This window comes from Lagopus muta, chromosome 14 (assembly GCF_023343835.1).
Source record: "Lagopus muta isolate bLagMut1 chromosome 14, bLagMut1 primary, whole genome shotgun sequence".
Lineage (NCBI taxonomy): Eukaryota > Metazoa > Chordata > Aves > Galliformes > Phasianidae > Lagopus > Lagopus muta.
The window spans coordinates 6,992,135-7,018,766 of NC_064446.1; the positions used below are offsets into that span (position 1 = coordinate 6,992,135).

The 26,632-nt window shown below is 37.6% G+C and overlaps 1 protein-coding gene across 1 annotated transcript; it reads right to left on the bottom strand.

The window, feature by feature from the left end:
• Nucleotides 1-26,632, bottom strand: GABRA6 (gamma-aminobutyric acid type A receptor subunit alpha6). The gene is made up of 10 exons (XM_048960930.1): nucleotides 26,431-26,632; nucleotides 26,149-26,267; nucleotides 25,833-25,900; nucleotides 24,091-24,311; nucleotides 23,896-23,978; nucleotides 23,205-23,348; nucleotides 22,665-22,817; nucleotides 19,549-19,808; nucleotides 7,339-7,599; nucleotides 1-3,885 (listed from the first exon to the last, which is right to left on the bottom strand). The coding sequence occupies exons 1-10, from the start codon at nucleotides 26,466-26,468 to the stop codon at nucleotides 3,835-3,837; spliced, it is 1,398 nt and encodes a 465-aa protein (XP_048816887.1). The 5' UTR covers nucleotides 26,469-26,632; the 3' UTR covers nucleotides 1-3,834.

The window sequence follows — 26,632 nt, forward strand, 5'->3', positions numbered from 1 at the left end:
TTGTCTTGTTTTACAGCTTGCATACCAGAAAACACATCTGAATTCATGCTTTATCAGCAACTGTTACTTCCAACACACTTTGCTGACCCTCAGTGACCATGACTTGTATAAAACCACTTTCTGAAAAAAATCTATGGATATTTATTCTTTGTACACAAGCACCACTCAGCCACGGCTGAGTAATGATTTTGATGAAGTGTTGGAGAATGGAGTAGTTTACTGCACTCATTCTGATAAAGAACTTCAGTCTTCACAGATAGACAACATTTATGCAGAGAGTTGAAATGCTTCGTTTACTGATAAGAGGTGAATCCTGCAATAATTACTTTTATAAAGAAAGCAAATAAGCAAATGGAGAGCGTTCTTTTCATGAATTGAAAGAGAAAAAAAGACTGTAATAACTAAGCAGCAATAAAATCTCCTCTGATTTTTGTATACTATGTACAAGAGAAAGACATTGAGCTGGTAGATTGACAGGATGTATCAAAATATCAAAACACTTGACAGTACTTGATAAGAAAAGCCTATTGAGGACATTCATGTTACATCTATGCTTCATTAATGCTTGGATTTATCCCAGCTGGTGATAGCTAGTTCTGGTGATGGCTAGTCTTTGAGCACAGCAGTGGATGACTTGGTGTGCCATTGCATAGTTTCTAGACATTAAATCTCTGAATTTTCATCTGGTTTTGAAATTATGAAAAAATGTAGAGGAAGAGAGAAAAACCCACAATGATATGAAAGATTATTATCTAGTTGACATTTGTAATTTTGTATGATATAACTCTGTTACTGTGTTCTTAGTTCTCGTGTTTCTCACATTTCGGTTCAAGCAGAACATGTGAAAGATAAATTTAAGCCACATTCTGACAATTTTGCAGGGTTGTGAGCTAAAACCAACGCATCCCTTCTACTGGGATGGGTACGAAGTTAGGACAGTGGTGAATAATGCATTGCCACTGTGTGACAGCGCAAGGTAATTGCTTACCTTCTCCCACACAATGTCCTGTTTCCCACAGTAAAAAGTGCCATTTTACAGAAACTTTAGTTTCTGCTCTTCCTATTGCAAGGCAGTCAAAAGTAATGGGAAAAAAATCCCTTAATTTCCTTTAACTTACACTAAATAGAGAAATAAATATGTTCTTTGTATATGTGTGTATATATATGTATATATATGTACACATTTACCACTATCTGCTCTTTTTACTGCATATCTTTTTTGGTTATTTTTACCATAACCAGGATTTTTAAGAACTGACATTAATTTTCATATATTCCAATATACACCTTGACATTATGAGCATTATTGATGCTGAATGTGATTGAATATGAACTCTGAACAAAGTATTTAATAGGATAAATACATCGACCCTTCCTACTATTCAAACAGCTGGGGAGAACAAACCCTTAGATATCTTGTCTGCATTAAAAACTCTGGTTTTTAAAAGCTGGTGACAATAGGACTTCACAATTAGAAAATTATCCTTATTTTGTATGTTAAAGTACTACGCTCCAACAGAATACTGACTGTTTAATAATTCTGCATTTGCTGTAAAATTCATATCTAAATTTCTTTTGAGCAAAGAATATCCAATATAAATCTGAGGTTTTTCAGTGTAACTTGTTTTCCCCCTAACATTTCCACTTTTGTGCAAAAACCAATTCTAAAGCATTCTGAAAACTTTTACAGTCTGGTATATTCAAAATAGAAAATTAGTCTGCAGAGCAAGAATGAATATGGTTAAATCAAAAAGAATAACCTCTAAGTCTGAACAGCACAATTTGCTTTTTGTGAATGTATTTACAAATTATAAAATATGATCTTTTGCAATGATCACAGTTCAATTTTAAAAAAATATATAGTTTAAAAAGGTGAAAGACGTGAGCAATTTTGGTTTCAAAGCAAAGTGAAGGCAGAATTTAGAGCGTTTGAAAATATATGCAAGTGTATTAGCCTGTTGCCAGTCAGGAAAAAACAAATTACAAACATGACATCTCTGTGCAGACAGGAGTTATTACTGATGCAAGTCTACTTAAATTGTCTGCAACTAAGTCATACAACGTGAAGAAAAGTGATTTCATGTGTTCAGTGCAGCTACTACACTAATAAAAGCTACATCCTTCTTTTGAAACATGAGAAAAAACAGTTGGAACTAGCTAGCTGTATGAGAACTGCTGAATCACGGCCTGAACCTCTTATTGACCACCTGAGGTGAGCAATGAGTCAGGCCTGGGAGCACAGGTGAAAACAATTCTCCTGTGCTACCAGAAAGTGTGGAGCCTGTCTGCACCTCTCCTAGATCCCATTTAAGAGCTGACTACCAGCGGGGTAGGATCTCTTTCGGAGATCGCTCCTCTCGGAGTCTTTTCAGTGAGCCCAGGACAAGGGTAAGGTTTCCATCAGTTCTTCTTTAGTGTGATAACCTGTTTAGCCTAACTTTCCTGTATATTTCTTAATTATAACATCTGTATATTGATATTCACTGATTACACAGTAGCTCATCTGGTAGTTACAATTATTCTAGTGTCAGTGAAGCCAGCAGAGCGCTTAACAATTTATTGGGGTTCATTGACCAACCCCTAAGTACTTTTTTAGTGACTAAGATATTTACTTAGGCAAAAGACCTTGACTTTTTCAAATCAATGCAGCATTTCATATTACACTTAAAATAATTTTAGGACAGTATACTTCAATTTCTGTTTGGCCACATCTAAGATGTGTGTGCTTTTGATTCCCACCAGTGTACATTATACCTGCAAAGGTATAAACAAAGGTGGCTTGAATTTGATTTGATGAGGCATATATTTCGTAATGATGTAATTAAGAAGGACTGTGGAGATGGACGATAAACCAAATAAATGTGACAGCTTTTGTTGAGAGTGAGAAATAAAATCCATACTGCCTTTCAGTTCTGAATTTGCTGGCAATATTGTGCCTCTGGAAGAAGTTGTAGGAAGTCTGATATGTGCAGGTCCAAAGAATCAGCTGACAAAACAGATCTTGTTCCCTAATCAGCTATCAAGGCTTTCTTGCACTTAGCTTGATGGGTAGCTGCATGTTTCCATCCGTTCAGCTTTTGACCATGAAAACTTTCTGGCATCGGTGCTGTACTTCCAGATGTTGCTGCCCAGAAATTGCTTGTAATTAGATTGTAAACTACCTTGGTCACTCTCAACAACAACAACAAAAAAAATAGTGTAACTAATCAGCTAAAATACATAACCAATCCTTTCTATTTTGTTCCTTTTATTTTTTTTTCCCCCCATAAAAATTGCCTCAGATTAAAGGAAATTAAGATAAATTACAAAAAAACAGGATTCATCATACATCTGATCTATGAAAATGTTACAACAATGCCATGGGCCTTCAAATCCCTTTCATGGGATATTTTTAGCATTATTTTGGGGCCAATTTTGACTGCACGTTAGTGTGGGTCCTTGCATTTCAGTGAAAGAATGCTAATTCATATGAGTTCTGAATGTGGTTTCCTTGAGTAATCCTCACTGCATTTAGGAGAAATAATTCTATTATTGATATTTTATATCAATGTAAACATTCAATTATTTGTAACAGAACTACAAGAAATACAAATGTTTTCTTTGACCACTGAACGAAATAATTTAACAATAAATTCTATATTAGAATCACCGTAAGAAATCAAAATTTTGTTGGAACTCTGTGCAGTTTCAATCTTTTTTTATTTGTCCAGTGTTTGTTTCCAGGTGATATCCAGTATGAATGCTCAGTGTTTGAAAACTGAGAGCGCTTGTTTCCTTTGAAGTTATTTTAACTCCAGAAGACCTTCAGTGATTTCTTTTAAGCACTGCTGTTCTTCAGTTGGTCTGATGATCATTTCGGAGGTGCATTGCAGTAGGTTCAAAAAACTGGAAGAAGATTTAAGAGAGAAGTTTAAGCTGTCATTTATCAACAGTGTAAGTAACCAACAACATCGCCTGACTTGTGGCTGTCTCAACAGGTTTAAAAAAGAACTACATTATAAGGGAGAATCTTCTCAGAATCTGATGCTCATTAGCTGTATCATCAAAGCTTAATTGTAAGTACATATAGTAATGACTGCTTCCTACTGAACGTCATTTTTCTAGTGTTCAAACTGAAGCACAATGCACAATTTGCATTAGGTACTTCGCAAGCTCTTGTTTGTCTGTCCTTCTCTCTTCCCACTTGACCATTCATCACTGGTATTTCATCTTCAACCTGCTACATAACTGATTTTCTGCCATGATACTGTGCTCTGTGTGTTCAGCTTTTGTCTGGGAATCAGCACACTTACCACATTCAATTCCATTTTACCTTCTGTCCCCAGTCATAAAAGCTGGCCTCTCTGCCTGTTTTTCTGCTGTTTATCATTAAAGCTTTAACATCATGAGCTGAACACAGACATCATTCTGTGTTTTATTACGTTAAAAACTGTAACATAGTATGATGAATATAAAACATTGGGACAGGTTACTTTAGGAAGGATACATGTAAGGAGATGCAAGAACAGTGCATGCATTATGAATGATGTGACAAACAGACCAAGACTTATAATTAAAAGGACATGCCTTACATTCTAAATCAGGTACGTTTTAAAATTATTAAAATAGAGCAAGCATGCAATTCGCCTGTCAAAATCACTGTTATGAACTAGTGTTCAGCTCTAAGACCAATCAAGATTTAAGAAATAAATAGTAAAAAAGTGTATGTGTGACAAAATAAAAAGAATAGCTTCTTCCTTTATTGCTGGACTGTTTGGTTTTTTTTTCTCCCTTCAGGAGCTTCGCTATTTGGATAATCTGGACAAACATGTATTGCTTGTTCCTATGTAGAGCTTTCTCTGGATGGCAGATTCAGAGAAACACATGCCATAGAAACATGTGTATTTCATTTTCTGTGGATGTCACATCCTCAAACCTTTCATACAAATTAATTACAAACTGACCTTATGTAGTCAGGGAGTAGTAATTCCTCTTAGAGTAATTTTAGTGCTTTAATTTTTCATATAATAAATGGGACAGCCCTGCTGCCATTATTAAACATCTGTCAATATTTCTGCACAGGAAATTTGTTTATTTTGGTGAACTGATTCGATATTTTTCTATTTGTTTTTTAAACAGAAGCCAAATGAGCTCTAATTAGTGACTCAAAAAGAAAAAATTGCTAGTATACCTGAAATATTTCACAAAATACACTCTTCTCAAAGAGTCATATTTCATAACTGAGTAATACCTTATCAATACTAATCTTTTTGGCTTGAGACGGTGACTGGAGTTCGAGTGGCTTTTAAGAATGCCATGCTTCACTCACCTAGCTTTTGTATCTCCTCTGTTTGAATAGAAAGGCTTACTTTTTTAAAAGTTAGTGTTTTTTTTTTTTTCCTTTGTTTTTTTTTTTAAGCAAAAACAATCTTGGTTTTCCATGAAAGTAAGAACTGGTAAAAGGATAAAGTGCATCAAATTAAAAACTTACCAAGGTATATCATGATTATATTAGTTACAGCTGAGCACACTAACAGGAAAATGTAATTCATGAAGAACTTGAGCAATGGTTTACGTAACTGTTTAATTCTTCACCACTTAAATCACCCTAGCTGTTAATACTGTTCTGTTCTCTAAATTTTGTTGCTGGATTTCTGTCATTCTATAAGAGTCATTGCATTTCTGAGTAGGTTAGTGAGCTTGTGAAAGTGGGCTTTTAGAAGTATCTACATTCAGCTCTAGGTCTTAGTTCTCTGAGGTCTTTTAGAAGCCTAGTTCTGATATAACTATTATTATACAAGGTAAATATGAATATTTCATCGCTAACAAGGGAAAATGGCAACTATGTTCCGAGCATTTCTATATCCCAAATGTGAATGGCTGAAGGAAATCTCTGAAGTTATGGAAGCTACACAAGCTAAGAAGCTGGCCTCTAAACAGAAGCTGTAATGAATATACGAGAGCTTTATTATATTTTCCTTCTCTGATTGATATAAGTAATGTGCACACTTAGTCAATGTTTTAATAGCAGGATCAGTATCTCTGGCACAAATGCTAAATTTAGCATTGGACAGATTTTGAGTGGCCAGGAGGTAGCAGCTGTGACCTCTTGAGAGAGACATCTGCAGGAACATTTGCAAGAGACAGTGCCTCCTATCTTCCTGCCCTCCTGATTTCATATAAGCTGCTTGGCAGCACAGTCCCTCTTAGAGAGATAGCATTTTCCAAATCATACTAGTAGCAAAAATCAGCAAAATTAGGGGCTAGTAGCCTCTGCTTCAAGCAGTGTCGAGATGCCATCCATTAGCTGATCAGCACCATCTTGTTACTTTGAACTGCAGTATCTTCTGGCTGTCCAAGAGATTTCCCTTGGCCTTCTTTACCTCTAATTTAGGAAATGAATGTTAAACTTGCACACTGCTTATATCAGATTGCTAGCCCCTGTTATTATTGATACAGGGACTTTGTGCTTTCAGTACCATCCGATTGCCATCATTATCTCTGTAGCTGTCCTAAATAAAGCTAAGTGTACCAATCATTTTGACTGCAGTGTACACTGAGATTCAAAAACTCTATGGCAACAAACAAAGCAAATGAATATATGTTTTTCACCAAAGAGATGGGGCCCCATTAGTTGTGTTTAGACAAAAATGAAAAAATGAAGAATTAAAATATTAAAGACTAGAAGTTTAATAACTGCTTGAAAGCACAAGCTAATCGGTGACCGTACCAGAAATGCTCAGTCTTCAGGATACACAGCTTTTCTACACTTCACAGATATCTGAAGACTCAGTAATTCTCAGCTAGATTCAGACAAGCTTAAGCAAGGAATTTAGCAGCTTTATTGGCATAAAATGGTTCCATTATAAGGAGAAAGAGGAAAAATTGGTTTTAAAAAGTGTAAAAACAAGGACTCTGAATTCACAAATTGCATGTTGCAACTGTCTTAATATCTTAGCATATATGAATGTTTTCCTTTTGATATTAGTCTCTTGCTGCATTGTTGCAACAGTTAATTTTACCATTCCCTGTTGCAGACAGGAAGATGAAAAAATGGGAGACTTAAGATTGATGTGTTGCTGAGAATGGTGTCATACATCGTCTTGCATAATTTTCCTCGTTCTGTGTTCTGTCATAGTATAGAAGGGTTTACATTTCTCACTTTCGAGTAGGCTTTCTATATTTTAGTGGAAGTGACTGTTCTTTTTTAGAGAAAGGTAATATAAACTTTACTTAGAAAGTACTGATCAACTGAAGTTGCATCAGCAAATGAACGATTTAAATAATACTGGCAAGCTAAACATGTTACATTTATACATTACAAGCGTATCATTATTATTCTGAAATTTCAATACTCACTTCCATAGTGTCTTTTGAAAGGTAGACAACCCAGTATACCAGGTTGAATCCTGCAAATGCCACTGGAAAGAGGATCCTAGAATATTGGTCTATTTTACTTGTGCCTCCAACTGGTGGTGGTGCTGGGGGGGCTGGTGGAGGAGCAGACACAGGTTGACACTGGGATGCACTGTTTGATATTATGCTTGCTTCAGGAGACTGATCTGCCTGAGATGTTACGGAGTTTACTCGCTTCTTCAGGTTACAATTGGAGTCAGAATGCTGAGGAGAAAAAAGAGAGAGTTGATTTATGGCTTCAGAAATCTTAGGTTTTCTGCTTTTTACTCTTCTATCTCTTACTCATAGAGCAGAGGATGAATACTCATTCTAACAGTTAGGGGACTATTTTTATTTTATAGTAAAAAATTTTTGTGTGTTTTGTGAAGTACTCATAGCAAAGTCCAGTTATTCTACAGAGAGTTGCATAACAGTTCTTAGAATTTACCTCTTAGTTGCTAGGCTGACATGTGTGTTTATTATGTACAGCTGTTTTATCTGGGGACCAACTTGCCATTTTTTCCTATGATCACAGAATCATAGAATGACCTGGGTTGAAAAGGACCTCAAAGATCACTTAGATTCAACCTCCCTGCCACACATAGGGTCACCAACCACCAGACCAGGCTGCCCAGAGCCACAACCAGCCTGGCCTTGAATGTCTGCAGGGATTGGGGGACAGGGATCCACAACCTCCTTGGGCAACCACCCTCTGAGTGAAAAACTTCCTCCTAATATCTAACCTAAATCTTCCCTGTTGCAGTTTAAAAGAGTTTTACAAGAGCTTAGAGGTCAGGGCTTTCTCCTTGTTAGTAACCATAAGACTTTACTGATGGCTGAGAAAATGCACAAGAATTCTTAAAGCATCATATTGTTTTTTATTGTTTTTGTATGAAGTACTCAGGTTTTCTGACAATAGGGAGCAGTATCAATTCCTTAGATTCTTACAAGCAGTGTAACATTTTGGTTGAGTTGATGTCGGAAGTTAAATCAACAAAAGATGGCAAAACTTATTCCCAGATTGCTGATGAATAATACTGTGTAACATAAACGGTTATTCCTGTGTTTGAATAAGCAGTTCTTTTTGTCAGTAGAAGTATGTAAGTTGCTCCAAAAGTAATGCCCCCTATTTATTTCCATGGAAGCTGCAACAAACACAAAGAAGACAGTACTATTTGACAGAACAAATTTTCAGCTACAGAAGACTATTTTTCAACACAGTCACCATTAGCAATGCATTTTTGCCAGCAATGAACACAAGCCTGAAAGCCACACTTGTAAAAATCAGCACCAGCGGAGATGGCCCACTGTTTCACAGCTTTGATGATGGCTTCATTCCTAGAATACTGTTGTCCATGCAGTCTTTCATTGTCTCAGATGGAAAATGGAAGGCACACCGAATCCAGACTATATGCTCTATGTGTTGTACAACAGTCCAGCCAAGACTGACAGTGTGCTCTACACTCTTCACACTGGGGCCCGGTATTATTGTACTGCAAGAGAAATGTTGTCTTCTTCTCAGGCCTGACTTTGGAATTTCAAACCTTCAGTTTAGTCAGCATCATGATGTAGTGATCAGAGTTGATGCTTAACCCAGGTTCCAGAAAATCCAGGAAGGTTATCCGTTCTGAATATGGCTTTACCATGCATGTTACCTCATGAACTGAGGACTGTGTCCTGAACTTTTCTTCAATGAAGAATTCACGTGTTGCTACACCCCACACTGCCATTTTGACTCCAGTTCATAGAGGTGACATCGTGTTTAGTCACCAATAATGATGTGATCCAGGTTCTGCTCCTTTGTGAACATTCATGGGACCCACCTGACACGAACTTCGCAATATTGCAAGGTTTCCACCATCGTTTCCAACATATTAGTCAATATTCAGCTCCATAAGAAGTTCTCTGGTTGTAATTTGTCAGTTTGCATAGATGAGGTGATTCAGACCCTCTTCATTTTGTGGTGTGACAGCTGTGCATGGCCATCCAGAACTTGGCTTATGTTTCATGTCACTGTTGCAACTGCTGATACGCACCATCCACCACTTCACTGAACTCACATTTGCTGTTTGGACTCCAAAAATATTTGGTAAGGGTCAGTGGGTGCCATTTCTTCCACATGGGGGAATTCAATTCCACACCTGTGCTCCATATGCACTTCCGTGTCAGATGCCATTTTGTCAGACTGCCCTTCCGTTGCCATCTGTCACACAGCAACAAAATGTAGTGGAATACTGGTAGGTGGGAAGGTTCAACATCTACTGTCATCCCATGAACATCTGCCTTTGATGTTGTGGTTTAACATAATAAAATAGGAGGTATTACTTTCAGAGCAGCCTTCATAGATGACTGAATGAAGTTGATGAGGAAAATTTTAGGCAGTGTAAATAATACACAGTATAACAGTGTGTAAGTAAATTTAAGCAGAATAGTAATGTTCAGGTGGTTCAAGATAGCACATCAAAGTCTGCAAAGTAATTGTTTCTGAGTGATTTAATCACAGTCATTCACTGAAATTATTGTCAGCGTTTTAGGGGTTGATCCTGTAGGATATCCGTGCAGGGAAGCAGATTTTAGTCAGATAAATGATGGGGTTAGTAGAAGGAAAAGAAACGTTTTCTGAAATAGACTGCCTACACATGTACTTGGGCAGAATATCTAGATAAAAGATGAACATTATCAGATATTATCCTTTTAACAGTATTATTGTCAGATTGTGAGAAGTTAACACTGCTATAATGTAATGCTAAGTTCTCCTCAGGGATGGATGGACCAGTATCTGCAGAGATTAGGGAGGATGGATTCCTTACAGCTGAATTTAGTCTACATAAAAGGCAAAGAGAAAGATTTTTTTGTTTGTTTGTTTTGTTTGTTTTGGTTTTTTTTTTTTAGGTATTTTTATATATACGTAAATCTTTTAACTATTGTCTCTTTTTACTTGCTATAGCCCTCCCCCTTGCACTACAGATTAAAATGTCCTATTCTGGGTTTGCACCTCTCTCTGGAATGCAGATATTTGTTTTTATATTTCCCAGTTATACAGCAAGTAACAGCTTTAAATGGAGGATGATCTACAGATGTGTCACAGAAACAGAAAGAGGGTTATCCATTTCCACTTGCGCTAATCATCATAATAATCCCACTCTATAAACAGGCTGACTGAGCCTGGGCCACTGCTTTTCAGTCAAGTTGCTGTTCCATTTTGCTTGTATGCCCTATGTTGAACTCAGCTGTGGGAGTTGTAAGGTAGCTTGTTTTTCGCTTTGCTGCAAGATAGCTTGACCTTCTATGGAGAAGGACTGATTTCTCAAAAGAGAACCATAGACCTTCTCATCTGCAGTATTCTGAAATAAGAGGGTGAAATTCTGCTCTGGATCACTCAGGCATGAATCAGAAGTTACTGTGCTGATGTGATGGAGTTAAAATAGTTGGCAGAGCAGGCGTAGCACAGGGTCAGTGGATTATGTTGAATATTGAACATATTTTAGAATCCAGAATTAGTGAAACCATTGTGATCCTTTGGATAGGCACTTGAAAAAGGGTAGCCCTGGTCATAATTCTATTTATTTATTAAATTTTATGTGCTTGATATGATTTCACTGGATGATTTCAGAGTAGATAGGAGGGAATATCTGAAGTCAGCTTACATCCTCAGAATTTGGGGAGAGCACTGGCTGATTATATGCCTGCTTCAGTGCATTTTTATCAATTGAGTGATATTAATAACTTCTCACTAACTAACTAAAATAATTTATTTCATTATTCAGAAAGGATTTTTACTGTTTCAGTAATGCCACAGTTGTTTACATTTATTCATTTATTTATTTTTGGCCATGCTCTTCAAGCGCTTCTATAAACTATTAAGAAGGTTCCTAAGTAATTTCTTACATAACATGATCTGTGCAAGTCCAGAAAATAAGGGTCAAGACTATTTTCTTGTCTACCACAACCCAAGATACAGAAGCCTCAATTTATCTGAAAAGAGTAATTAACATGTTTCTCAATTTGGCAAGTGTCAGCAAACCAGTTACTGATGTAGAACAACCCATACTTTTCATGAGAATTTACTATTAAACCAGGAGAAAGAGGCAGCAGGAAGAGATTGCATCGTTTCTTACAGCATTTGCCTTCTGAACAGCAGCTGCAACAATTTGTCTACTATTTTTAGATGTCACTGTTCCGTTTGACAACAAATCCTACCTACAATGACACTGTGACAATTTGGAAAACACAAAATACAAAGAGCAGAAATGAGTGCTCTATTCCAGTTCCTGTTTTGCACACAGTCACTCAAATAGTGAAGACTGTTTTACAAACAGCATAAGCAAGAACAGGAAGCCTGAGACATGGCACACTGGATCATAATAAAAGAAAGCATTTTTATTCATTTATTCAAACTTGATACAGAGGAGTACTCTTGCACTTACACAGAATGCTAGCCCCATCAGGCAATTGAACTTGTCACTGAATATGACTGCCTAGTGACACAGCACAGCTTACAAAATTGATGCTTAATGTGAGGTACCATAAAACTGGACAGAGATTGGTAGGCATACAATCTAGTAAGATATTGTCCAGATTTTACTGAGGTTTTGCAACTCAGCTACCTGATGCCCTAAAAAACTCACAAAGTATCCTTGTCGGTAAAGATGTTGCTGATCTCTCACAGCTCTCATCAATATCACTAGAATTTGCTCATGCTGAGAACATCTTAGGAGGCTCTAAGCAAATTGTTCTGCTTCTAGATATATAAAATACAGCATATATAACTTTAAACTAAATGCATTTTTTTCTCTTTTCTATAGATGCTAATTGTGGTGAATGCTCTAAAGATAATTCTAAAATATATATATTTTTACTTCTCTACTGTTCTCTTTTGTTTATACTGCAGATGTGTATTCTTACTTTGAGTTTAGCATAGGGTCTAGCAGTGGAATATCATACATATGTATGTGAATACTGACTATTTTAAACATATGTATGCCCTTACTTCTCTCTTTTCTGCACTTACATCCCTTTCTGCTGTGACTACCATGCACTAAGAAAGAGTTTTCATAGAATAAACTCTGAATGCTTAGAAAAAAAGAGAACAACTCTCCTTTTCTTTGAAATTTATTGGATTAGGACTATTGAATTTTGCTGGCATCACAATAGAAAAAACAACAACAACAACAACAACAACAAAAAAAAGATAAAAACCCTAGGATCCAAGCTCCATGTCTGTACAAGGCAGAAAACTAAACTGCATATTTTTCCCTCCTGCGTCTCTCACCATCTCAGTAGATGCAGTTTCAGTAATTTCAGTGATTCATATTACGTACATGAAATCACATACTAGTAACATAGCTCCCAAAGAGCAAGTTAAGCACGGTTTATCTCCCTAAATCCTTCTCAGACTTGCTTCTAACATACAGCAGCATGATCTGTAAAACCTCTGCTTAGCTGCTGAATGATCTATATGCAGCACCTTGCAGCAGGGAAGTTCACTACATTATATAAGATCTTTTTTTTGGGCATGCATTAAGGTACCTCCATATTTACTGTCATGTGACATGTCATGTGCCCATGTCATGTCAGAGATTTGTTATAACCCATAATTTAGATACTCCTTTACATATCTCTTTTGTGGGATATGATTAAAAGAATGTGTGTTATAAACATTTGTAAACAGCATTCTGCATGCTTAACAGCTGAATGTAGTTTAGGCATCATTAATAGTCCCTAGATTCAGGCATCTCTTTAGGCATTCTAAATTTTCTTTCTTAGGCGTATTATGAGTAATTAGCCACCACAAAATTGTTTTTTCTTTGTGCTTTACCCTGGTAAAAGGGCTAAATCAATCAACTGGAGCATGGTAAAGCCATGTTCAAATTCTTCCTTAACGTGCAGAGGCTGAAACTCATGTCTCTAAAATTATAGTCTAAGCCTCAGGTGAACGTGGTTAGGGGAAGAGTGTTACTTCATTACTCATTTCAATATGATTGTACCATAGCAGAGTCTCTTCCTAAAATTTAGACATAGAACATCATAAAACTCATAATTAGCACAGAGCCTCTGTCAAAATATATATTTATGTTGAATTTAAATATGCCATCATGTTTGGACTCTTTAACTTATCAGTGTCAGTCTAGAGCAATCCCTGATGTTTAGTGGGAGTCTGAACTGGAAGTAAGGAGAAAGGAATGAAAATTCTGCCAGTCTGCAGTACAAACAGCACTACAGAGCTTTTATCCTTCTGTTATTTAACTTACTTTTTTTCACCAACCCCCTGCAATAAACAGGGATTAAAGTTCAACACTGAGCAAAAATATCTAAAGCCAAGGAAACAAATTTTCCATCTGTATTTTTTTACATACGACTTTAGCTTCTTCTCAACCTTCCTTGTGCACTGCATTTGCTCTTCCAATCAGATAAGTATTTAATTTTGGTGGAACCTATCAATCCGCATCTACTTTCCTTGTAAAGATGACAAAAAGTCAATACAATTGCAAGTTGTTTCTTGTTTTAAATAGCCTACTTGATACCCTACAGTTGCGCAGAAGCAGAACGGTCTCTTTAATTTGATGGAAAGTGCCATGTTCTCAGATAAGGCTTTTAATGCATGTAGATTTTCTAGGATGATTTCATAAAGGGTTGTTGATAATCTGAATAGAAGTGCTCTCCTTTCAACTGTACTACAGTTCTCATTAAACGTACTCACTGTATTCTGACATAATTATATAAAACTAAATCCTCTATACAGAAATGACATATGGCTGCTCTGCAGTTGGGCAGGGTTGTTAAAGAGAATGAGAGTCCTCTCCTGCTCAAGCCATGTTATTTTGAAAAAGAGGTACAGGGCAATGTGTAGGGACAGGAAAGCTCTGCCAGCAGCATTTCACAGTTCTGTGCTGTTTTCTGTTAAAACAGTGGGCCTTTTAGAAAACAAACATAATCAAACAACCCTGTAACAACCTTTTGTCTGTTATATGTAGTGTCGTACATGGAAAAGCTTTCTTTTAATCTACAGTATTTTCTCCCTGTCCTGGGTGCTCCCTGAACATCTTGCAAATCATTACTTCAAATGGTGCACTCCAACCAGTATCACCAATTACCCTTGCCCTGCAACTCCTAGAACTAGAGAATTACTAGATAAAGAAAGACATAATAACGAATCAATATGATTAATGTAAGAAAGATATATTTGAAATGAATTAAAAACCAAATGCCAAAATGCTTTATGTACATATATATACATTAAAAAAAAAATTGGTTTTGACAAGCTAGAGCAAGCTTGTCATCACCATATGAATAAAAGGAGGCTTCTGTCAGGGTCCAGATGATCACCCAGCTTGTTGCCATCATATTTTGGAGTGGAACACCCATAGTTTTGTATTTCACACAAGGATTGCCTGCAGCTGACAGAGAGAGCAAGCCAAATTCTGCTCTCAGTTAACTGAGGTAAATAGAGTGGCTTGCCTAGAACCAGAACAGGCATGCTGGGCTGTCATCAGTTAACAGGGCAAGCAGTCACAGCACTGTAACTCTCACTGAAACCACTCTATTCAAGAAACTTTACGAGAATTTCTCCTACTTCATTAGAAAAATAGAGCAGAATTTTGTCTTCTGCCATCGTTATTTTCTGAATGTACAGTTTCTGGGGGGATTTAATAAAAACCTGAGAAAACGAGTTGTTATTTGAATAACGCAAGATTTTGAACAGATTTAAGTAGATTCAAGAAGGTTTTTGGATAGCATTTTGAAATACTTTTTTTTTTTTTTTTTTTTTTTTTTTTTGCAGGAAACACATTTAATTTGGCATTTAAAACCAAAAACACAAACAAACAAACAAACAAAAAACTGAATATGTTCTGTAGATACTTTATCTTGGTGAGTTCAGGCCTTCACTGAAAGCAATTCCTCTATGCCTGCCCTACCTGAAATAGTAGAAGATGTAGAAAGAACTAGTTCAGAGAGGGTGCAGATATTCCCACCACAATGTCTTTAGCCATATTTCAGGCAATTTTAGACAATATCATGTATAAAACATATACATCCTTGCTCCTACTACTGCTACAAGTAGAAGAGTTGCAATGGCAGTTTTGCAGAGTGAATGTTTCCTAATAAGAACATCTCACTTTTCTACTTTTACCTCTGGATTCCCCAAAACTAATTAATTCTTTACATTTTTCAGAAATTTTCTCAGTGTAAAATATCATCTGATATCTATAAATACAGAAGACAAGAAGCATATTTGACTCATTGTTCATTATTCTTCATCCTCCAAATGACCCTCCATGTATCTAAAATCCTGACACCTTTCACACATTCCGAAAATGAAAGGCAAATAAAAATACTAGCATTGTAAGTGGATGGAAAACTTTACTACTCTGTGGAGAAGAACAAGCAAATAAGTAAATAAATCACAGGCTAGGGGGAAAGTAAGGTACTAGAGCCCAGAGCATGTCTGAAGGGAAAGATCTTAATTTTTAATTTTTTTTTAAATATATGGAGCAGACAGTAAGTTACAATGATTTGAAATGTGTAAGATATGGATTTTAATATATTTTATCTAGTGAATTGGAAGAGAGAAGGAGAAGAGATAATAAGAGGTGCAGGAAAGGCAGGATAAATTATGCAAAGGATAAAGAATGAGAACTGTGCATTGTAGAAAGAAAAGTGAAGAAAGAACGTAGGGGCAAACAAATGGAAAAATTATAGGCAGAGATGAGGAAACGACTAAGTGAAATTCAGGACCTCTGAAACAGCTCCTAAACCTACAGTAAGAATGGAATATTAAGTTGTGTGCCTTACTTAAACAGTTTGAAGATCAGTAATATAGCTATAAAGGAATAGAGTTCAGTGCAGGATGATGATCCTTAAGGAAGCAGACATACACTCATGCAATCAGCCTGTGCTTACTACATTGTTAGCACTCAAATCAGCTAGTTCAAGTCTATTTCAGCTGAAATTAGATTACTGAGAGCATAGGATGTTCATCTATGTGACAATACAGAGAAACTCTTTCCCATTTGCCTTCATCTCAAACAGGAATATGAGTAATTACATAGATGTTTCTTGAAGCCTGTTATCATGTAATTAGTCCTTTTTCCCACCATGCCTTTCTGAAATGAAACCTTGGAAATCCAATAGTGTTAACTAGCTGAAGTCTTCTGGAAACCATTTTGACTGTATCTTCTTTCCTCCAGTGTTAAGTACTCATCATTTTTATGATTTCCTTGATTTTTCTTTTAATGCAGTGGAGATTCTCAGAGAGAACTGGGCCTTTAAGAAAAATGTGTTGGACTTAATAACACTTAAAAATTACCATTCTAGATAATTTGAGCTCTGACCAAGAGTAGCACTATACCATTTTGTGGATAGCGTGGACTGCCTTAGAGACTAAGTTTAACTAAGACCTTAGCATTGCTGGTTTTACTCTTCTAAATCTCTATGTTATTAGCTAGTTGGAAATAATTTTTTGAGGAAATGGTTGCAACGTGCTTGCTAGATGTTTTTAATATTCCATTTTTTGTTTGCTTTAATTTGGAAAAACCAACAAGGAAATATTTATAAAGTTGGGACATTGTGTCTTCAGTTTAGCTCTGTGATTTTTTTTTGGATGATATCCTGGATAAAGAAACGTGAGCTCTTACCATTTATTTATTTTTATTAACTTGCTCAATAGCTCTTTTTAAAATTGTGCTTTGTATTGTCTGCAATGGTATAGAAAACACTAAATCTCATCCACAGACTGTGGAACAACTGCAGTCATTAGGAATATATCTGGGCATATGTAGAGGGTTGGTTTTGAAACAGTTGTCTATTAGAGATCTGGGAGGTTTGGTGGGGCAAATGCATCAGCAGTAGTGCATGCAGAGCACCTCAAACCAAGTTTTCATATTACTAAGCAGGTATATTAACAGAACAAATGCAGCTTTTATTTTCTTTGAGGAAACCACAACATAATTAACTCGAATAAGAAAGTGTGTATAGGAAAAGCTGTCAACCATCTCCTTTATGTAGATATTATCAGTATTTTCCTCATTCTACATAAGGTTATCTCTTTAGCAACTTTTATGATATCTTGTCATACAAAAAAAAAAAAGTTATCAAAAAATAAAATTGCAGTGTTAGTATAATTTAGAGTTCCTTTGGTCTTAACACTGTTCTTCTCATTCTGTACCATTCTATAGCTACAGTATTCTGCTCACTCAATCCAGAGTACTTTTCAATCAAATACGGTACCATGGGTGGGGGAAAGCATGTTCTAATGTAAACATCAGCAAACATTTGCTCTCTTTTTCTCTCTCTTTTTTTTCTTTTTTTTTTTTTGTTTATTTTGTGAAGTTTTAATATAATTATAAAGCTTTTGTTTACTGGTTGAAATAAAAGAAGATTTGAAAGTTACAAATATTGACAAAACTAAATCAGCTTTGCTTTTCTGCTGTCAGTCAGGTATCAGTGCAAGAATCTGTGAACACTTACATCTGACCACCTCTTTTTTTTTTTTTTTTTTTTTACTTTCTTTTATATTTCCTTTATGTAATGGTGAATTAAAAACAAAATCCATAGTTCAGAATTAAAATATATGAAGATTTGATTCTTCTACCATTTACATATTTAACGAAAATAAAATGCATTTTTTGTTTTCTTGTTATGTCTTACACGTCTTTTCAATTTCTATTTTTAATATTAAAAAAAAAAAAAAGTATTAATCAACAGTCCTATGGTTTTACAAGCTCAATACTTCCCTGCCAATTGGCCAGTGTGGGTCTGGCGTGGCCTTTATTCTTTTCCTTAACTACAGAGATGGAAGGAACACCACCCAAAGGAACACGGATAAGCTTGATAAATGGGACGGACTGTGTGAAACTAATGAGGTTCAACAAGGCCAAATGAAAGGTGCACTATTTTGGTTAAGGCAGTCCCAGATACAAATACTGTCTGGGAGAAGAAGAACTCTTTGAAAGCAGCCCAATGGAAAAGGACTGGCAAATGAAAAGCTGGATGTGAACCAGAGCTTGCAGCCTGGAGGACCAACAGTACCTTGGGCTACATCACTAGAGGTGGCAGCAGGGCGACGGATGGGATTGCTCCCTTCTGCTATGCCCTTACGAGTCCTCTGGTGTACTGCATCCAGGCGTTGGGCCCCCAGCACATGAAAGACACAGAGCTCTTGGAATGAATCCAAAGAGCCACAGAGATGCTCGGAGGACATTCTATGATTAGCTCCAATGAGGACCAGTAGCAAGATGCTTTGTAACTCTGATTTTGGTATTATATGGAACTTATTAATTATACATTTAACACTTTAAATGTACCGAAATGTTACACATGTAACAGTTATGAGGAAATGTGGAAAAATGATCATGTGAGTGGAATAGTGTTACCCTGTTACCCTGGTGTGCTTCTAGTCTCCTACTAAACTTGCAGACCCAATGGTTTTGGAGGGGTCATTCAAATTCTGTTATTCCTCTCAAAGTGGGTAATGTGGTGGTGGTAAAACTGATTCTGCAAACAGAAGGGCAGTACAGATACATTGCGAGACAACATTAAGTACTTATCCTAAAATGTAAGGAATATTATTTACAAGCAATTCTGACATAAGTTTTTCAGTACTAGAAAGCTTTCTTATCTGTCACATGTACTGAAATCTATCCCTAAACTTTACGTTTACACTTTCATTTTTTTTATTTCCCCAACCTTCCTCCAACACAGATTTTATGAAAGTAACAGATGCCAAGTTTATGTAAAGGATAATTTATCTTCTTCCAGATGACCCACTTATGGTATATGCCAGGATACTACAGTGATCCTGTAATCATCTGGCCTATGCACACATTGGTTGCACTGTACAGTGTCCCACAGATTCTGCAGACTTACTCAAGGGAATAACACAGCTGCCTGGCCACAATGCCTACAGCACTGCTCAAGGAAAGTATTATGGGTAGCAGTCCAGTGTCACTCCTTATATATATTACCAAATAAACATCTCTCTAGATTTAAATAAACAGTCTGAATAAATGAAGTATTTTCATTTTCTGAAAAAAAGAACCACGTCTTTGATAAATAGACATGATCTAGTTACATACTTTGTTTCAGGTTAAGATCACTTTTTAATATGGTTTCACATTCACCACTTCAGCTGTCTGTCCCTATATGATATTTATTATCAGAAAAGCAAGCAATTACCGAGACAATCTCGTCCTCTGCCGGTACAGTTGCTGCTGATAGTGCTGCTGCCAGTGCTGCTGCCCTTGCTGCCTTCCTCATTGCTCTCTGAGTCTGAAGATTGGTAAAGTAGTTGACAGCTGCAAACTCAATAAGTGCAGAGAAGACAAAGGCAAAGCATACAGCTATGAACCAATCCATAGCAGTAGCATAGGACACCTTGGGCAAAGAATGGCGTGCGCTGATGCTTAAAGTGGTCATTGTTAGAACTGTAGTAATTCCTTGAAAATAAGAGAGAAAACAGGCATTAGAATTTTGCTTCATCCCTGTTGCTCTTAAATTCATCTGTATGTATCTGTGTGTGTTTATGTACGTACATAGATAACATATAAAATCACTGTTCAAGTAACTAACAAGTCTTAAGTATTTCGTATTCTTACGTAATTCATGTTTAGTGACTCGAGTATCTAAAAATACACTTCTTTAATACATTAAGCAGACTGGAAGTTAGGATAACTACATGCTACAAGTTGCAGCTTCTTAGAATTGCGATAAAGCATGGCTATAACAAAACCCAGGCTCAGGCTCAGAAAAATTCTTTACTTGATGAGTTCCTAAGTGGAATGTTTGACAGAAACGTAAATTAACATGACATGATTTTCTAGCAGTTATGATCCTCCCCATCTCCCACTGTTGCATAAGACAGATCGTGGCTTACAGAACTCTCACTGAATCCGTTGGATTTTTGCATTAAAATCAGTGGTGGGCTGTGAGCCTAATATTCTAATAATAATGTAAGCCTATTTCTAATAATAAGTGTTTGGTCTTCTGTACAGTGATCTTTAATTTCTGAATACAGTTTTAAAGATTCACTAGCAGTGTATCAATTTGAATGCTCCCATAGTTTCAAATATGAAATGATGGGAAAATGCACTTCTCTAAAACTTCTTATGTATTTTCACACACAAAAAATGTGATCATATAGTTTGTGAGCCCCATAAGTATTCTTCACGTCTATCATGAGCTTATTTTTTCTGTTTTGGAATGTACAGCATGAATCATGTGGGAAGTATACTTACTTCCCACTGCTCCCTGATACAAGTGCAAACTCATCTGTTAAAACATACAAGCCTCTGTGACTCATGTTTACTTATAATTATGCCTGCTTGAATCTGAAAAATACAGGTAAAGACAGTAAGCAGGAGAATACCCTCCTCTGCTCCTTTCTGCAGTTGGAAAAGGGTAGGTGGGAAAGTAAAAGGTGTTATCATGTCATGTTGCAATGATGAATCAATATGCTATGAATGATACTGAGTGGAAAGGATGCAGTGTCATTGCATACTGCAGGGTGACTTGATTATTCTCAGGATTTTTTTGCAACTCTCTCACATGATGTAGCTTGCCAGCTGTCTGAGATCAAGTAATTCTCAATGTCACTACTTAACATGTTTTAATGAAATGCAAATAGAAGATATATAAAAATATGTAGGATATCTACTTCTCCCAAGTCTGCCAGACTCATTTAATAACCTAAGTGCAACTATGCTGAGATAAATTTCAATTTCAGACGTCCAGAATGAACTTTTCAATATGATGCATGATTAGATTAAGATCTGCCTATATGCTAGTTAATAATAATAAAAAAAAGATATTTTCTGTGTCTGAATGAAAACCTTCTACAGCAGGAATTTAAACTTAGGAATAGGACTCCTTTTCTATTAGAGATATAGATAAGAACATTCTCAATGTGAATTTTGATGAAATTGTCTGTGCTGTGGAAAACTCCTTTATCAAACAGAATGCCACATTACAGTTGGTAAAGTGTGTAACTGATGATTGTCTTTCCATTTTGAAAAATCTGGTACATAATGCAAATACTGAAATGCTACTTTTTCTTTAAAAATAATTTAAAACTTTCTGTATCTGAGAAGTTACAAATAAAGCTTAATAACTAGATAATATGTCAAAAATTCAAAATTTCTAGTAGGAGGGTAGAAGCTGGCCATGGATCTGTGCAAAATAAGATAACATTTTGCCAAACTAAAAAAAAAAATTACATAAAGGTACCTAAAAATGTGAAACAGCCATTGTTATATGGTTCAAAGCAATTAATACTTAACAGGTCATACGTAGAACCTGGCCTCAAATAACCATGCTTCCTACACCAAGTAATGTCTGATAACACCATGCTTTACAAAAAGATACGTATACTTGTATATGTATAAGCATACCTACATACAGAAGCTCCACACAAAATAAGGAATCTTGTATTGCCTATCTGCTGTTCTTTCCAATGTCACTATGATAAAGAGCACAATAATATCTTTTTCCTATATTTCATCTGTAAAGAATAGATGCTTATGAACATTAATTTATCTTACTACAATGTTATCTGCAAAAGATAACTGGCCTCCACTCTGGAGGTAAGTAGATTTGCTAAGTGATTTTCTCTGAGATATTGGTTTGGTCACATTATTGTTATTTTTCTACCATTAATTTCTTTCAAACCTATATTTTAAGAAGGTGTGCTTCATAAAAATATAATGTTGTTCAGTTTTGTCACAGTTTTAGAACATAAAAGCAAAACTGAAAAATCTTAACAATTCAGGTACTTGCAGTACGATGCAGAAAGGATGCTTACCTCCACATTTTTAAACTGGCCCTTTTGCTTAAACAAGGGTATTTAGTTTGGCTATATAAACATTCTGTATAAATAGTTTTGACTCTGGTGAGAAGATTAAATATCATTTGGTTTAATTTTTAGTATATGCTTTTGTTCAATGGAAAGTGCTTTCTGTCTTTTTCAGTTTAAAGGCTAATGCCCACTAGATTACTGTAGCTGATTAATGCAGTGGATTGAATATAGTGATGAAGCGAATGACAAAGGAAACAAAACATGAATACCAGCCACGGTTCTTGCTGGAACAGATTCTTTGTTGATCCAAAACACAACTTGAGACAGGACTACAGTCATGATGCATGGAATGTATGTCTGAATGAGATAGTAGCCTATTTTCCTTTGGAGATGGAAATAGAGCAGCTGAAGTGAATATTCACCTAAAACAAACAAGCAATGAAAGTGATGAATGAATGGTATGTATGACGTTGAAGTGTTCAAAGACCTTAATGCAGCATACCAAAGACTGTTCTGGCTGGAACAGACTCCTTGTTAATCCAAAAAGAGACCTGAGAAAGAATGACTGTCATAATGCAAGGAGTATATATCTGTATCATGAAGTATCCCATCTTCCTTTGTAAGTGGAAATAAACTGTCATGATTACATATTCACCTGTTAGGAGACAAGTATGTCAGCATTATTTTGGCAATGTATGAATAAACATTATTGGCTTAAATTCAACATACTGTGTCCTAAGGAAAGTACTGATAAGCTTTCAAGTGTATAATCAAAATAAATCGACAACAAAGGTAAAGTGACCTATGGGAAGCAGAGAAGAATATTAATTTTTACATATTGTTTTTGCTGGGAGGGGGAGGCCAGGGGAATTCTTAATGCGAGTCTTCTAGGAGACCACAGATAAACACTTTGCAAGGATTTTAGTCTTAAAAATAACAAAAGGCAATTACAGTAATGCAATTATAAACTGAATGAAAAAGTCTGTAATCTGTTTTCAAGATGGTTTATGTAGTCAGTAGTACCCCTATGGCTACATCTTACCTGTGTTAGATTTAATTGTTTCGCTAGATACAGTTTGTCCTATGAGATCATACTGGAGGAGACTGGAAGACTCCTGTGGTACTTCTACAGAATGCAGAGGTCCTTTTTTCCATGTATAAATTATTTCACTTTTTGGGTAAGCATCTGAGTTACACAAGGAAAAAATACCAATAGAAATTATATGATTTATGAGCTATTAAAAAAAAAACAGAAGTAGCATGATCCCACTCATCAAATATCCATAGAAATTTGCATCCTACTCCAGTAAATTTAGCATGAATGACCATATGAAAAAAACAAAAAGTACTAAGAGAATGCAGAGAATGGCTGAGATGGGAACTGAAAGGTACGAATTTTTGCTTTTAATTTGCTATTAAATACATGCATTGATTGCTACAGATTGTCTAAATGTTTTCAATGTATAAAATTAGACTTTAATAAATGTACTACAGATTTTATGACTTGTTAAAGGAACAAATTTGAGTACTAATAATTTGTTACAGTCATCCTTCAGAGAACATATCCATATGCCTAAGAATTGTCCGAGCTTTAGAGCAAAGAGTAAGATTCTAGTGTAAAAACTTAATAAAGACTTTCAGTGTCCTAGGATCTCACTTCTGATCTCATGTACACGGAGACATGGAGACCAACTGTATTACTATATGAAATTGAAGGATATAGAAAAACATACAGCTTCCAAACTTCAAAGGGCAAGCATGTCCATCCATTGGGAAGTTCACCAGCCGCATAGGACAGTCAGCATTAATGGTTAATCTAGAAAACATTGAAGTAGATGACAGTCAAAAATGAATAGCATGCCGGAAAACTGTTGAATGAATGAAAAACAAAGCAAAGGTCAACTAAAAGCAGAAGAAAAAGCTCTCACCTCATTGTGTAAAGAATAGTTCCATTCTGCATAATTCTGAAAAGTTTGTTAGGAGTTGTCATATTATGAGTAATTGATTTTTTTCCATTTCTAAAAAACGTGTCTGGTGTCCATATTTTACTGACCATTAAATTGTTCAATCTCAAAATTTCTGTTGGCCCACCAAACTTCAACCTCTCATCAGTCCACGTCTGCCGGAAGAAGACATCCATTGTGTATTCCTATCGAAAATAAATAGATGAATTATATGTGAGGGTCAGCAATCCTAAGCTGCTGTATATAGAGTAACTCCATGAAAGACCCTAACACACATGTTAATGGCTCTTAATGTACTGCTTAGAGACCTAATCTATTATTAGATCTAATCTATTACTACTATTAAGTAACTGGAAGGAAGGAAGGAGGGAAGGGAAGGGAAGGGAAGGGAAGGGAAGGGAAGGGAAGGGAAGGGAAGGGAAGGGAAGGGAAGGGAAGGGAAGGGAAGGGAAGGGAAGGGAAGGGAAGGGAAGGGAAGGGAAGGGAAGGGAAGGGAAGGGAAGGGAAGGGAAGGGAAGGGAAGGGAAGGGAAGGGAAGGGAAGGGAAGGGAAGGGAAGGGAAGGGAAGGGAAGGGAAGGGAAGGGAAGGGAAGGGAAGGGAAGGGAGGAAGGGAGGAAGGGAGGAAGGGAGAGTTCATAAGAAAAATATCACACTTCTTTGTTATTGTTCTAGAGGAGTTGCAAATTAACCAAAGAACAGATAACTTGATGTAAAAAAAAAAAATCCCATAGTCCTCTCATAGAAAATAATTTAATTCAAAGTGACTGAAGTTGACGTCCAAAGAGAAATACAAATATCTACTTTTGTATCCTTTCAAAGTGTAAAAACAAACTATTAATATTTAGCTGCCAGGAACAAAAGCACATAATCGTGGCCTCCGTTGCAGCTTATTTTGCATAGTCATGAAGAAAGGACTGATGAGGAACATATTAATTGCAGTAACATTATGCTGACAAGTTTATGTTAGATATTCTCAAGGATGCTTAATATTGTCCCAGCCATTCAGAAAGGAATTACCTGAGAAAGTCATTCAGAAAACTGAGCTAAACCTTGGCAGGAGGCAGATATGAATGAAAGCACACTTTCTCTATGCTTTCTCCTAGACTGACTTAAGAAGAGAGGTAGAAACAGTTTTGGGTGCCTTTAGGGTCACACAGTGGAACACTGCCTTTGTTGAGCAGGTATTGGAGGAAGGGTACAAAAACAAAAGTAGCGACTGCAGTCCATTTCCAGGAAGACAGCGGTGATGGTTCACCCTTTTCCTGGGAGCTGCTGCCATAATCCGTGGAGTTTACCCAAGTCTGCAGCTACCTGAATTTTGGGGCTCCCAGCGTGATGAGGAGCAGCTGTCACAAACAGCACTACATCTGCAGCTGCATGGCAGGAGGTCTCCTACCACGTGGCCTCCTAGCCAACCTCCGTGTTAGCTGTTCATAAGGTTCAGGAGGCATCTTTAAGCTCTCCGTGTGCTTCAGAGGAGGTGAGCGCTGCCCTCGATGCCCAGCTTCATCCGGGGCCACGGGGCTGCACCGGGTGACTGGCACTGGGGAAATAGCTATATGCAGCTCCAGCCAAAGCACCCTGCCGGGCCATAGGGATTGTCAAGAAGATTAAAGCTCGTAATCTGCTCTAATGACGGACAGCTCAGATGCCACCGTAATGAATCCCGGGAAAGGAGAGCAGGGACAGCGTGCGGGGCCCTTACCATCTCCACGTCGGACACCGGCCCAAAGCTGGTCACGTAGATGTCCGTTTTGACTTCTGTCACGGCACCTGCGGGACACGGAGACGAGTTGGGCGCGGAGCGGAGCGGGGCCGGGCCCCGAGCAGGAGGCTGCGGGCTGCCGAGGCACGGGAACTTTGCTCCGCATCCCGGTTTTCATCTCCACCTCTTCTCCCCCCCCCCTCCACCACCCCGCTGTGTCCGGGCCGCGACCCTCCGCCAGCCCGGGAGCGGCCCGATGCCCGGGAGCCGACGCGCTCCCCCACCGCCCCGACGGGGCGGGAGTTTCCCCTTCTACCTCCAAATCCCGGCCGGAGCCTGTTGTCGTAGCCGTCCAACAGCTTGTCGAGGATGCGAGTGATGTTTTCCGAGTAGAGGTCCCCCCCGTCGCCTTGGCCCCCCAGCGCCTTCTCGATGCTGCGGAGAGAGGCGAGTTCCGCCGTCAGCGTCCCGTTTCAGCCCACCCGCCAGACCCGCGCCCGTCGGGGAGAGCAGGGCAGGAGAGGCGGCCCGGTGACCCCTCGCTGGCCGCTCCGCGTTGAGGGGATGCTCTGGGGTCCGGGGCGATGCGTTCACTCACCTCATAGCGACGCAGACCCAAGCGATGAGCAAAGCCATGCCTCAGGTCTGCGCGAGGACGCTCAGGTGCCCTCGGATCCGTCACCTGGAGCAAGTTTGGGCTCTCATCCTTCCTCTCTCGGCCGGCGGCTCCGCCGGGTGAGGACGCGGAGCCCGGCTGGCTCGGCCCCGTCCCCGCGGTCCTCGGCCGCGCTCTGTCCGTG